Source organism: Papaver somniferum, chromosome 1 (assembly GCF_003573695.1).
Source record: "Papaver somniferum cultivar HN1 chromosome 1, ASM357369v1, whole genome shotgun sequence".
Taxonomy (NCBI): domain Eukaryota; kingdom Viridiplantae; phylum Streptophyta; class Magnoliopsida; order Ranunculales; family Papaveraceae; genus Papaver; species Papaver somniferum.
This window is the reverse complement of record NC_039358.1, coordinates 84,378,322-84,391,383: the sequence shown is the minus strand read 5'-3', so window position 1 is coordinate 84,391,383 and position 13,062 is coordinate 84,378,322. Positions and strand designations below refer to the sequence as shown.

At 35.9% G+C, this 13,062-nt stretch overlaps 1 protein-coding gene across 1 annotated transcript; it reads right to left on the bottom strand.

Moving 5' to 3' along the window:
* Positions 1-9,166: 9,166 nt before the first annotated feature.
* On the bottom strand, positions 9,167-12,531 carry LOC113346781. Its single transcript, XM_026590290.1, has 3 exons — positions 12,518-12,531; positions 11,476-11,812; positions 9,167-9,475 (listed from the first exon to the last, which is right to left on the bottom strand). Exons 1-3 carry the CDS (start codon positions 12,529-12,531, stop codon positions 9,167-9,169), a joined length of 660 nt encoding a protein of 219 aa, XP_026446075.1.
* Positions 12,532-13,062: the final 531 nt, after the last annotated feature.

The following is a 13,062-nucleotide window of genomic DNA, read 5'->3' as shown; positions in this document are numbered from 1 at the left end:
CATTTTATGGGGGAGAGTTCTTTTGAACTTGTACTTAATTGCCAAATCTTTGTGGGGAGTGCGGTTGTGGAATATTTTGGGGGTTATCTTGTATCTTTACAAACTCCTTGATGAATGCATTTAGCTTCGGCTTTATGATTGCATCTTAATAAGATGATATACTTTTGCTTTCTTTTGGTCAAGAAATGTCTCTTTCGGAAATTTCATTAGGATCCCAGTCTTGTACCTTTGCCAATTTTATTTACAAAAAGGGGGAGAATTAATATGTAGTTCACACTACAAATACATATGGTTTTCAGATCATTATGTAAGGGGGAGTGGTTTCCATGTGAGATGGAGTATTGACTAAGGGGGAGCGATACATATCACCATAGTATTGTTGTTGAAGTTGTGATACAATTGGACTTTGACGCTGTGTAATGATACTATGACACTGTATAACAATGATTGAGAACTATTGTTTTCTTGTTGTTATAGCTACGGATTTTCAACAACGATGATGCTAAACTTACAACCTTTGGGATCATTGGAGTACTTGGATGTGGCGAAGATTTCGAGTAATGTTGAAGATTAGGCATGTGGAATAGGATCTACAAAAGTTAATTAATTTATTTTTTTTATTCCATATGTATTAATAGTTTAGTCGCTAAAATTGACAAAGGGGGAGATTGTTAGAGCATTGCTCGATCGAACTCGCATGCGTTTTTATCTCAATCATGTTTGTCAATGTTAGTGATCAAAACTATAAGTCTTGATTTCTAGCCTACATAGCTAAAGGTCTCGGACTAGGATAGAAAGTGTAGTTGAGCTCAAGACTCCATGGCAATCATCATACAAGACGAAGGACTACTCAAGGAACTGGTGGATCTTCATCGACTAAAAGGTATGTGGAGACTTGAACTTTTCTGTCACTCAAAAGTCAATCTATTATATCTCCTACTCTTGAGACAAAAGTCATGCTGATATATAGACTTTCATTATACACATTTGCTATTTCGAGCCGATTCAAACTCGCCTATCTATTTCTCGAAATATGTGTTTGTAAGCTTTCGCTTTTGCCAAATTCATCTTTACCTAGTGACGAATGTCATGTTATGTTTCAATCACTTTGAAAATTGCTCTGAAGAAAAATGGTCTGTGAATAACGGCTACATAACATCCTCTGAGAATGTTTCAATGATTGAGATGACAGTTTAGATTTCATAACCATTGGTAGGATATAAAAATTATTGTGGAAACACATATATGTATAAGTCCTTATTCCTTGAACCAAAGTTTGCGAACTTTGTTGATCAAGAGAAACAGAATGTGGAGTTTCTGTTGGAGTTTGTGAACTCCTTCCGTGAGCTTAAGTCCGCGAACCCAGTCCGCGAACTTGAGCAGATTATATTTAAAATCGGTTGTTCTTGAACTCATGTTTATTTAAACTAAGGAATGTTTTTGCAAACCGTGTCTATAAAGTTCATGAACCGATTCGAGTGAATCAAACCGTTTTTGCTTCGATTGTGTCTTGTGTAGTTACATAATATCTAAGCAATTGAACAAATCTCTAACTAGTTCATTTGAGTCATTTGAACTAGTTATGGTGAAGAAGAATATGGTGGATATGCAAGTGATCATATGGCTAACCATTTGGTTAACTATTGTTGAACCAACAAATGTTAATGTTTGGGAACGGTTCGTAAACCCAAAATTGGACATTTCATTTGTGTGTAACAAGCTAAGTTTTCGATCCAACGGTTGAGAAATATTAGCTTGAATCTAATAAGGTTTTCATCTAACGGTGAATATTGAATGCTTTGTTACCAAGCTAACATTGATTGCAAACCCTGATTTGAAAGACTATATAAAGGAGAACTCTAGCAACTGGGAAACCTAATCCCCACACCTTACGTGTGATACTAGGTGAATCTCTAGAGTCGACTCTCCTTTAACCTTTGGTTTCTTCTTATAAAACCAGGTTAACGACTTAAAGACTTCATTGGGATTGTGAAGCCAGACCGATACTACTTTTCTTGTAGTTGTGTGATCTTATATTGCATCTTCTGTCGTTACAAGTACGATTGTAATAATTGGCTCGAGATTTATATCTCCGATAGGCAAGATAGAAAAGTAATCACAAACACTTCATCTCATCGTTTGTGATTCCAAAATATCTTTTTTCGCTGCGTCGATTAGGATTATTATGAGGTGATTGATAATACTAGGCTGTTCTTCAGGAATATAAGTCCGGTTTATCAATTGGTTCATGTTCACCTGGATTTATCAAAAGATGGAACAAAACTCATAGGTATATTCGTGGGAGACGAATTTATCTATCACCGTAGAATTTTCTGTGTGATACAGATTTTTTTATTAAAGTTTTCGACTTTGGGTCGTAGCAACTCTTAGTTGTGGGTGAGATCAACTAAGGGAATCAAGTACGTAGCATCATGCTGGGATCAGAGGCGTAGAAGCATAACTGTACCTTGGATCAGTGTGAGATTGATTGAGGTTCAACTACAGTCCAGACCGAAGTTAATTTGGAGTAGGCTAGTGTCTGTAGCGTCTTAATACAGTGTGTGTTCAATCTGGACTAGGTCCCGGGGTTTTTCTGCATTTGTGGTTTCCTTGTTAGCAAAATTCTGGTGTGTCTGTGTTATTTCTTTTCCGAATTATATTTTGTTATATAATTGAAATATCACAGGTTGTGCGTTGTTCAATCAATTAGAATATCCGACCTTTTGGTTGTTGATTTAAATTGATTGACACTTGGATATTGGTCTTTGGTACCATCCAAGTTATCTCTCTAGTATATGATAAAGACTCGCAGATTTATACTTGCTTGAGTATATATCAAATCGAGAAATTAAGATATAAACTCTTTGATATACTTTTTATCTAGATTGAGTCTGACTGTCTAGTTGATTCTCTAGAAAGTATATTGGAGTTTGTCCATACAGATTGCTAAGCGAAATAATTGGTGTGGTTGTTGTACCCCCACTTTTCAGATTTGAGGATCCATTATTCCCATATTATGTCTTTAAACTTAAGAAGGCCTTGTATGGTCTAAAACAAGCTCCAGGAGCTTGGTATGATAAACTGACATCCTTCTTACTTCAAAAAGGATTCTCTAGAGGTGGTGCTGAGAAGAAACTTTTCACCAAATGGAGTGGAAAAATTGTACTCGTAGCGCAAATATATGTAGATGACGTCATCTATGGATCCACCTCAAAATCTCTAACAGATGAATTCCTGAATCTTATGAGTGGAGAATTTGAAATGACTAATGTTGGAGAATTATCATATTTTCTTGGGTTGCAAATACATCATCAAAAAGACAGTATTCTAATTTCTCAAGAAAAATATGCAACGAATTTAGTTGAAAATTCGAACTAAAAAGTGAAACACCTATGGCAACTCCGATGCCAAATACTGGAAAACTTCAATCGAATCCAGGAGAAAAATCAGTTGATCAGAAACTTTACAGATCTATGATAGGGAGCTTGCTATATCTAACTCCAACAAGACCAGACATTGCTTTTAGTGTGGGATGATGTGCTAGATTTCAAGCAGATTTTAGAGAATCACATCTCAAAGCTGTAAAACGAATCATTAGATACGTTAATGGTACACTAGATTATGGTCTATCATACTCTATGGATACGAACAACAGTCTTGTTGCCTATTCAGATGTTGATTGGGCAGGATGTGTAGAAGATCGTAAAAGCACCTCTGGTGGTTGCTTCTATGTTGGTCAAAATCTTGTAGCTTGGCATAGCAAGAAGCGGAATTCAGATTCCTTGTCAACCTGTGAAGCAGAATATATTGCTGCTGGTACATGTTGTACCCAACTATTGTGGATGAAACAAATGTTCATTGACTATGGAATTAATATTTCAAGTATGAGCATACTGTGTGATAACTCAAGTGCTATTCGATTGACTGAAAACCCAGTCGAACATTCTCGTACTAAACACATAGATATCATATATCACTTTATGAGAGAGTTATATGAGAATGGTGTTATCAAATTAGAGTATGTTCCATCGAGCGTCAGATAGCTGACATTCTCACCAAACCCTTAGATAGAGCAACTTTCGAAAATCTAAGGAAATCCATAGGGATTGTCAAGGTACATTAGTACCTTGTGCGTCCGATTTTCAACTTTTACTTGCAATAGTTAAAACCGGTTTTCAACCTTTCTCTGGTAAAGGTTGGTTGTTGTTATTCTTTTGTTTTGCATAAGGATGACAACATAATGATATTTCGATATCAATTCTCCCTGGAAGAAGATGCAAACTTATTGGAGAAGAGTATGCGAAATTTGAGGTAACGACTTTGTTAGTTAATCGTTTTCATGTTTAAGAAAAGCCTGAGTTTATTACGTATATTTATTGCTTTTGCTTAACAAAATTTTGGTACAATTGATGTTTTATTCCATTATTTGTGTATGGATGTGTATGTGATCAATTGTTTCCGGTTAAGAAAAACTATTGTTATCTTGCTTTATCATTTGGTATCAATTGTTTAGGCTTACAAAATTTCGGTGCAATTGCGGTGCTTTAATGTCTATGTTGTTTCAATTGCTTCCGGTTGAGGTGAATAATTATACAAATTGATTTATTTGGTTTGTATGAATTGTTTATGGCTTAACGAAAGAAAAGGTTTACGGGATGAACTGTTTAGTCCAATTCAATTCCGGATAAGAGAAACTAAGTTAATTCTGATCTTAGTTAGACTTATCAAAGTGGAGGTTTTGGTTATTCAAGTCTGATCGAATGCCTTAACAAGGAATGCTAGTTAACTAACCTAGTACTTGTCTTGTTTAAAAGTTAAAGGTCTAAGTTATATGGATAATTAGAACCTGATGAGAAAAATAGAGTTATTTTTATTTTGGTCTTATTGAACAAGCGAATGTATTTGTATAATCGGTTTAGAAAAGGAACTAAGGTGCTTAGTCGATTTTTGGTTTGCTAAACTATTAGGGAAAATTTCTTTGGGCAATTGTTTCCTTGGTAACATATCAAAACAAAATTACTTTGTAGTTTCGGTTTTGATATTGGTTATCAAAAATGGTGTGTGGAACCCTCGTGCGTAACTCTTATAGGTTTGCAAGTCTATTTTGAGATTTGTAAGATCCTTTCGGTTTGTTCTTTATTTGCTCGTACCTTTGTCATTTTGACATTTTGTGACAAAAAGGGGGAGAAATATATGGAGTAAACAAGTGATACCGTTATTGATTTATATTGATTGGTATCACTAAGGAAAAGGACATTTGTGCTTAAACGTTTATCTAACGAAAGAGTAAAGCATAGACTAAGGGGGAGTAGCATATCATATGATACTTGTAGTTATGTGGACTACAAAGGAAAAACAAAGACATGCGGATTGATAAAATCTACCTATCTTACCTTTAGGGGGAGCATTAGCTTTGTTATTATAATGTCAACAGCGACATTTATGGATTGAATGTATACAGGTTATTGTGCTGTTGAATTTGGGAATCAAGCGTACGTGTAATGAATTCTTGTAATTGGTTTATCCATATGATGTACGAGTTTTGTCACTAAAATTGACAAAGGGGGAGATTGTTAGAGCATAGCTCGGTTGAACCCACCAAGCGTTGGTATGTCAAGTTTGGTTGTCATATTTTAGTGAACCAAAACTCATTTAAAGAGTCGCTTGATTATGTGCTAGAGTCAACCTCGTCTAGGTTAGCTTGAAAGTATTAGGATACGAGACATTAAAAGTATTGTGAAGACTTGAAGGAGTGAAGAAGTAAGGAGCTACAACGAAAACATCATCCTTCCACTTGGTTAGTGATATTTGACTTGAACTGTTTCATTCCCTAACGTATCTTTCAAGTCGTGCATATTGAAAACATAACTGCGAAGCATGAATGATTACACTCTAGTTAGACGTAGTATTAAGGAATACAATACGAAGTATAATGCTTATCTTGTGAACTTCGTATATAAGACATCGACATAATCGTTTGAATGCTATTGTGATTATGTATGGGTATGAGGTGAAGATTTCCTCATAGGAAACAATGTTTTACATTAGTTTAAAGGAAGTAAATTCATGAACTTGTTTCGTGAATCGAAAGGGAAATCGCTAGGCTTATTGGTATTGTTATTCATTGCATATCTTTTGAACTACCAATATGTGTAATTAGTATAACCACTCATGACTTGTTTATCTTCTTGGTAAAACTATTCACAAGGCCTGACTTTTGTATTGGTATGACTTTTATTAGTGAAACCGATCTTAAGTAATCACCTGAGATGGTATGATCGGTTTAGTGTTATTGGTATGACCAACTCTAGACAAAGGGGAACCGATCCTATGAGGAGGTGCAACCGATCACAAAAGGGGAATCGATCCTTGTAAGAGGTGCAACACGTTTTTAGTAGATGGGGGAACCGATCCTATGAACATGTGCAACAAGTTTTTAGTGAAAGGGGAACCGATCATATGGACATGTGCAGAAAATACAAGTAGTTACCATAAGTATGTGGGGAACCAATCCTAGTACCTAGTCAACCGAATTTTTGGAAAGCTAGTGTGACTATGCACAATACTCACATGGAGGTAGAACCGAAACTTGTTTTGGTAGAAACGTGAAGCCCATGATTTGTGATTGAGTGTTCTTAATCAATCACATATTTCTTGAAAGTCAGATGAACCAATTCCAAACTCGTTTGGAAGTGTGGAAAATCGGTTTCAAGATTGTAAGTATGAAAGAGGAGTTACGAAGTAAAGATATCGACATACTTTAAACATGTGCAGTAACGCTCATCTTTTATTGTTCAAAGATATTCCTTAATAGCTAAAGGAAAATCCTGGATCGAAATATAAGTTGAGAATCTTTTAATTAAGGTTTTTAATTTTATTTTTGGAAAATGAAAATTGGTAATGTGCATTTACTAATTGGAGATTTTCTAAGAGATTTTCGGTCAATGTTTGGACAAAGCATTTCCAGGAATTATGGAAACCGAATCTGGAATATATTGCATATCTTGAGAATATTTCGGTTTTGGAAATTCCTTGGTGTCCAAAATTCCTTGGTCTATAAATATCAAAGTTTGCATTTCTAGCAAACTAATCCTCAGAGCCAGCAAAACTACCTAGTTGGGTTGTTACTGGTGGAGCCGCTTATTCGGAGAGGAAAGTAACCTAATTAGGCGAAATCTCTTAAAGCCGCTCAGTTTAAAGACTTCTTTGGGATTGAGAAGCTCTATTAGTATCGTTGGTGGGAAACTAGACAATTGCGGTTTATTATTTGTTTTCGATTGATTTGATTGACTAACGGTTCTTGAACTTTGATTGCACCTAGTTTGTTTATGCTTGAGAATCTTCTCTTCTGATATAAGATTCACTCAAACTAGATCGAATTTTCGACGAGGATCTTTAGACTGCTTGTAGTTCTAAAGAGACGTCTTGTGATAATCCATTGTTAATAGACTCCTCTCTGTGCATGATTGATCACAAGAGATTCAAGTTGATTGTGTAAAGGTGTTTATTGAAGATCTAAGAAGATTTGAAGACAAAGAAGACTTTGAAGATTTCTGATTTGGGTTCATAATCTTTGGTGTGCGCAATATTTGTTTCGGTTAAAGAGGATCCAACTATAATCAGTTTATCCTTGTGGTAGATTGGATTGATTAGTTGAATAGATCGACATCAATACGTTCTTTGTTATTCAAAGTATTGATTGCAAAATCTAGACGATTACTTTGGTAGTTGTTAGTAAATAGATCTAAGGACCTGACAAATGAGTTTATTGAGATAAACGGAAGAGCATTTTGTCGAACTCACATCACTTGGTTGAAAAGAGTTAATACCAAACATATTTGATGCTCCTTTACTGTTTGGAATACGAACCAAAGGAATTGTTCCAATTACGTGACTTATTACAAGTTGGAGGCATGGGAATACAGACGGAACTAGGTGAATCATAGGTTTAGTTGCTTGGTCTCAACTATATGAAGTTGTTTTGATTTTGTATAGCGGCTTAATCCTGAGAGTATTCAATTCTGGACAAGGTCCCGGGGTTTTTATGCATTTGCGGTTTCCTCGTTAACAAAATCTTGTTGTGTCTTTTACTTTTCTATTTCCGCAATTATAATTGTTTTTATTATAATTAGAAGTAAAATACATAAACGTTAATTCCTATTTACTTGATAGTAATCTTATTGTGTTTGGTTAAGTCTGAACCTCTTATCAAGTAAACATACTTCGTTGTTGTATTGTCTCGATCTCGTATCCATAGAGGATCACACTAAGTGTGAACCGATTAGTTGTATTGTCTCGACTCAGTCCATAGACAATCACTTTCGGAGAAAGGACTTATAGGTGGAAAAGTTTTAGATTGAGGTATATTTGGGTACCCTCGTCTTTTTACACTTATAGAACTCGGGCTCTTTCTTCTTATCGGGGATTTTCTTCTCTAACTATGTGATCATAATCATTATGACCTTGTAACTTGTCTTCTTTTTCCAAAATGATAAACATATGGACATGAGGTAGACCTATTTTATGAAAATCAATCAGATGAACATTGGAAACTACTCTTCCTAGCACATTCTTGTTAAATATATCTTCCTTCAACTCTTCAAATTTAGCACATAATATCCTAGTTTTTAAATTAGGTATATCTGGTGCAAACCGGGACGTAACTCAGCTACAATCTCGGGCCAGATTGGATTGCAAGTCATTGTAAAAAATATATTAGGCTTCCCATATTTCTGTACCAATGCCATCGCATCTTGGTATCACTGGTACATATCATGCGGACCACCAATGTATGAAGAAGGTAATCCCATCTTCTTTCCTAGTTTGTCTAATGAGACTAAAAAACGCATCAAGAAATGATGCATGTTTGATGTACTTAGGATATAAAATTTGAAACATACCAATTGTTTTGCTTTCTTCTAAATGAAAGCAGATTCTGAAGCCTTGAGTTTGAATTTTATTTAGGAAAAAACAGAATGTACATATGTATTCTACTTATAACTTACCTATGTTGGTTTTGCCCGCTCTTTGTACATCTTGTAATCCTTCGTAGATTTCTGACCTTATTTCCTTTTAATGACATGTAATCCATCTAAGCAGAAATCTAAGTTATAGTCTTAAGAGTAAACTAAAATCCAAAACATCAAAGTGCAATAACAAAACATATTCATGAACCACCACCTCGACGACCTCTTTTACCACCTCCACGACCTCTTTTTCTTGCTCCATGTTCTTCTTTTCCTCCACTTCCGCCTTCAAGTTCAGCATTGTTATCAGATGCATTACCACCTCCACTTGGGCCTCCAGGTTCTTGCCGAGTTCTCTTCATCGCCTTTTTATTTGCACTGACGGATTTACATATGCAAATGACCTTTTCCAATTCGTTGCAAAAACCTTGTTGCTCAGCCACTGATGTCGTCTGTTTGCTACTAACTTTCTTCTTTATTTTCTTCAATAACTTAGTTGCTGACGACAACTGATTTCATTTCAAACCAAAAATTAGAAAAGAATATACTTTCATATTTTATAATACTTTCAAAAGAGTAAATAAAAAAATCACTTACCACTACCATCATTTCCGCGGATACACTATGGATTTTGTTGTCGGACGCTTTCTTTGCCGCAACTTCCTTTGCTTCTGCCTCCGTAATTTCAGCTTAGACACGATCTTGAATCTCTATTAATAATGAAGGGAAGGGAAATTTGATTATAGCAATCCATGTACTCATCTATAACTTCATAAGGATTTTGACGCAGACTCTCTAAACCCTCCCAACTCGACATGTTGTTATCCATTTCGTTCCAATGACGAAGCGATGGCTCGAGATCATATTTTGGTTCCCATGAACCGGTGGTGCTCTTTGTGCCTTTACTTCACTTCGACAAAAACTTGAACTTTTTGTTATCATCAAATGGTACTGCTTGGATAAATCCAAATTGGCGGAGTACTCGACGAGGATCGAAAATTACACACCCGTCTGGATAGAAAAATGGTCTGTAGTACATACCCAAAGGCATATCTTCATCTTGAACAACTTCATCTTCATCTTCTTCTTATTCTTCTTCTTATTCCATGTTATATGGTTCAAATTCAACATCGTGTCCATCAAAATAGTCTAACTTTTCTATTAAAGAGATTATCTTTCCGGGCTTATCCCTCTTCTTATGGTCTTCGAACTCATATTTGGCCGAAGTTGGAAATGTATCATCCACCACCTCAACCGGTGTGCTTAATTTCAACTTCGGGAAGTGATCATATACCCACGCCTATATTAAACGTATAGGAAAAATCTTTCACTACAACATAAACCTTGGAAATATAGACAAATGTTCGGCTCAAAACTGAATTACCAATATGGGCTAAACCTGACATTTTCAGAATAATTACTTCTTTCTTGTGAGGATCGGCTCAAAACTGAATTGGTATTATAGGCCGAACTTGTCACTGTGGTCGACTAAAACTAGAGAGAAAAGTACGTGATCAAGTGACTTAAAAATGGAATTAAAGTTATTGAGAAGCACCTGAAAGAGACTCCAATGTTTCTAGAGTCTAGCCTAGAGGCTGTAGCAATTGACTTGAGAAGGAATGCAACACAAGCGGATCCCCAAGCGTACTCATGAAACTTTGGAAGATATTTTAAGAATTAGAGATATTGAGCACTAACTTTGTTTCCAGTATGGTCACGAAATATAATTTGTCCGAGAGTGTACAACAAACAAGCAGCAACGGTCTGTTTTACTTTGGTCGCGTCCATTACCAACCCATCCTTAACTTTCTGCACAGTGTTCTCGAACTTTTCTTTCAGATTTTTGATCTTGAACGACTTCAACATCTTTAGGTTGTTATCCGTTCCACGACGCAACAAAACTCCAACTCGGTAGTATTGCGCTCCCAACCAAGAATGTCTTACGCCATTTATAAAGTTATTCCAAATCTAATTCAGAATATTCAGCATCTACACTTTTTCCACGTGCTCTAAGACCTATAATCCTATCAACGTCATTACGTGTGATTGTCATCTCGCCCCGAACAGAATATGAAATGTGTTAGTTTCGAGACCAAATCTCTCAGTAAAGGTAGACGCGGTCACTGAACCACAACCCTTTTGTTCATGCTGAATTTCTTTCCATAAACTAGAACTCTGAACTACAGCTTCAACCTAATCGACCTCATTCTTCAAATCCCAAGCTGCAGCTCTTTGGTGTCTCAAATTTTTGACCGCACGCCTATGATTCGGAGTCTCATATATTCTCTTTGCCCACGACTCCTTGTAACCAATCAAAACCTTTCCTCCATCTTGAGGAAGACCAAGTATTGGGGCATTCCTTTGGGTAGGTATTACGTAATTATCATCCGGAATATGAAGCTTTGACTTCCGTGGTTCAACAAGTTTTCTTACCTTTTACTTGTTTCTTTGGTTATGGTGGTTCTTCTTGTTCATCATCTTCATTTTCATTTTCTTCATCTTCATCTACAACTTCTTTTCCATGCCTTCGTGGTCGTCGTCGCTGCTCATCTTCTTCATCTTGGTCTCCATTTAGATTACCATGTACTTCTCCTCCGCTTTCTATCTCAGTGGTTGCAGTAGTATTTGCATTGTTAGCTTCACTTTCTTGAACTTGTCCTTCTGGTTGTATCTCTGTCTCTCCATATGCTGTACCGGAAGCTGTATTCCCTCTTTTATGTGCACCCAAATTTTTGTTGCCTACTCGAGGTTGGGTAGTTTTAACATTAGAAGGGGTTACTTTCATAGACCTATTCTTCTTGTTCTTTTCAGTTACAACTCTACCACCATCACCTTTGGTTTTTTTCCTAACACAAAGAAGAAAGTGTAATTAACACATACACCATACTAGGTTTGGCCAATAAAAGAAAGCTCGCATAAAGTATTTGCTAAGTTCGGCCTAAAATTAATTTTTTTGAAACACACGGTGAGATGTTCGGCTCAAAACTGGAATATTGATTTTGGGCTGAACTTTATTGAACTACAAACTGTGTCTAAGTGATAAGTTCGGCCGAAAACAAAGAGAAGTCGAATAAGACGAACTTCATTGTAGTATGAGCTCGGATCGAAACTGGAATACTAATTTTGGGCCGAACTTCATTGACCTACAAACTGTGCCTAAATGATAAGTTCGGCCGAAAACAAAGAGAAGTCGAATGAGACGAACTTCATTGTAGTATAAGTTCGGGTGAAAACTGGAATACTGATTTTGGGCCGCACTTCATTGAATTACAAACTGTGATAAGTGATAAGTTCGGCTGAAAACAAAGAGAAGTCGAATGAGATGAACTTCACTGCAGTCTGAGCTCGGCTCAAAAATGGAATACCAATTTTGGGACGAATTGTTCTTCCACGGAGCAAAAATTAAAGAAAAAACCTAGTTTCGTTTGTTTTTACCGCAAATTTTTGGGCCGAACATACTTCTGAGAACCCTAGATTCATCTAAGTAATCCTATTTTATCGATCAAATAGAGTAAGAACAATCAAAATCAAGATGGGTTTGTATGAAATACCTTTTAATATACATTATCGGGGTATTCGAATCTCGATTTTTTGAATCAACGCCCCTCGACTTGATTTGTTCTTCACTTGCCCTAGAACATGCTTGATTGTACTGGAGTCCAACACGCAAGTCTGGAAGTAGATCTCTAGCGTAAATTTTCGTTCTACTTATCTTTGTGTTTTGATTTTAATCGACGATCTAAGATTTTTTATCGAACGATTAATCGGTTTAAGGAGGGGATTTCGGCTGCTAGAGTAAAAAAGAAGAAAAAATGAAGAAGAAGGGTCGACTGATTTAGTTTTAGTTTAGAATTTAATTTAGTCCAAGGGTATTAAAGTAATCTGAATAATTTTAGTTTAAGTTTTTAATTAAATTGAAGGTTATTTATGTAATTTAATATAATTAAAGGATAACCCAGTAATTTTGGTATAGATTAAACATCCCTTATAAAAATACCCTAGATGGCATTATCATTTAGTATGCCTAAAAAAAAATTAATATGCCTCAAAACAGGTTTCTCCAAGACCAGACATGGCCATACAAACCAACTACTTG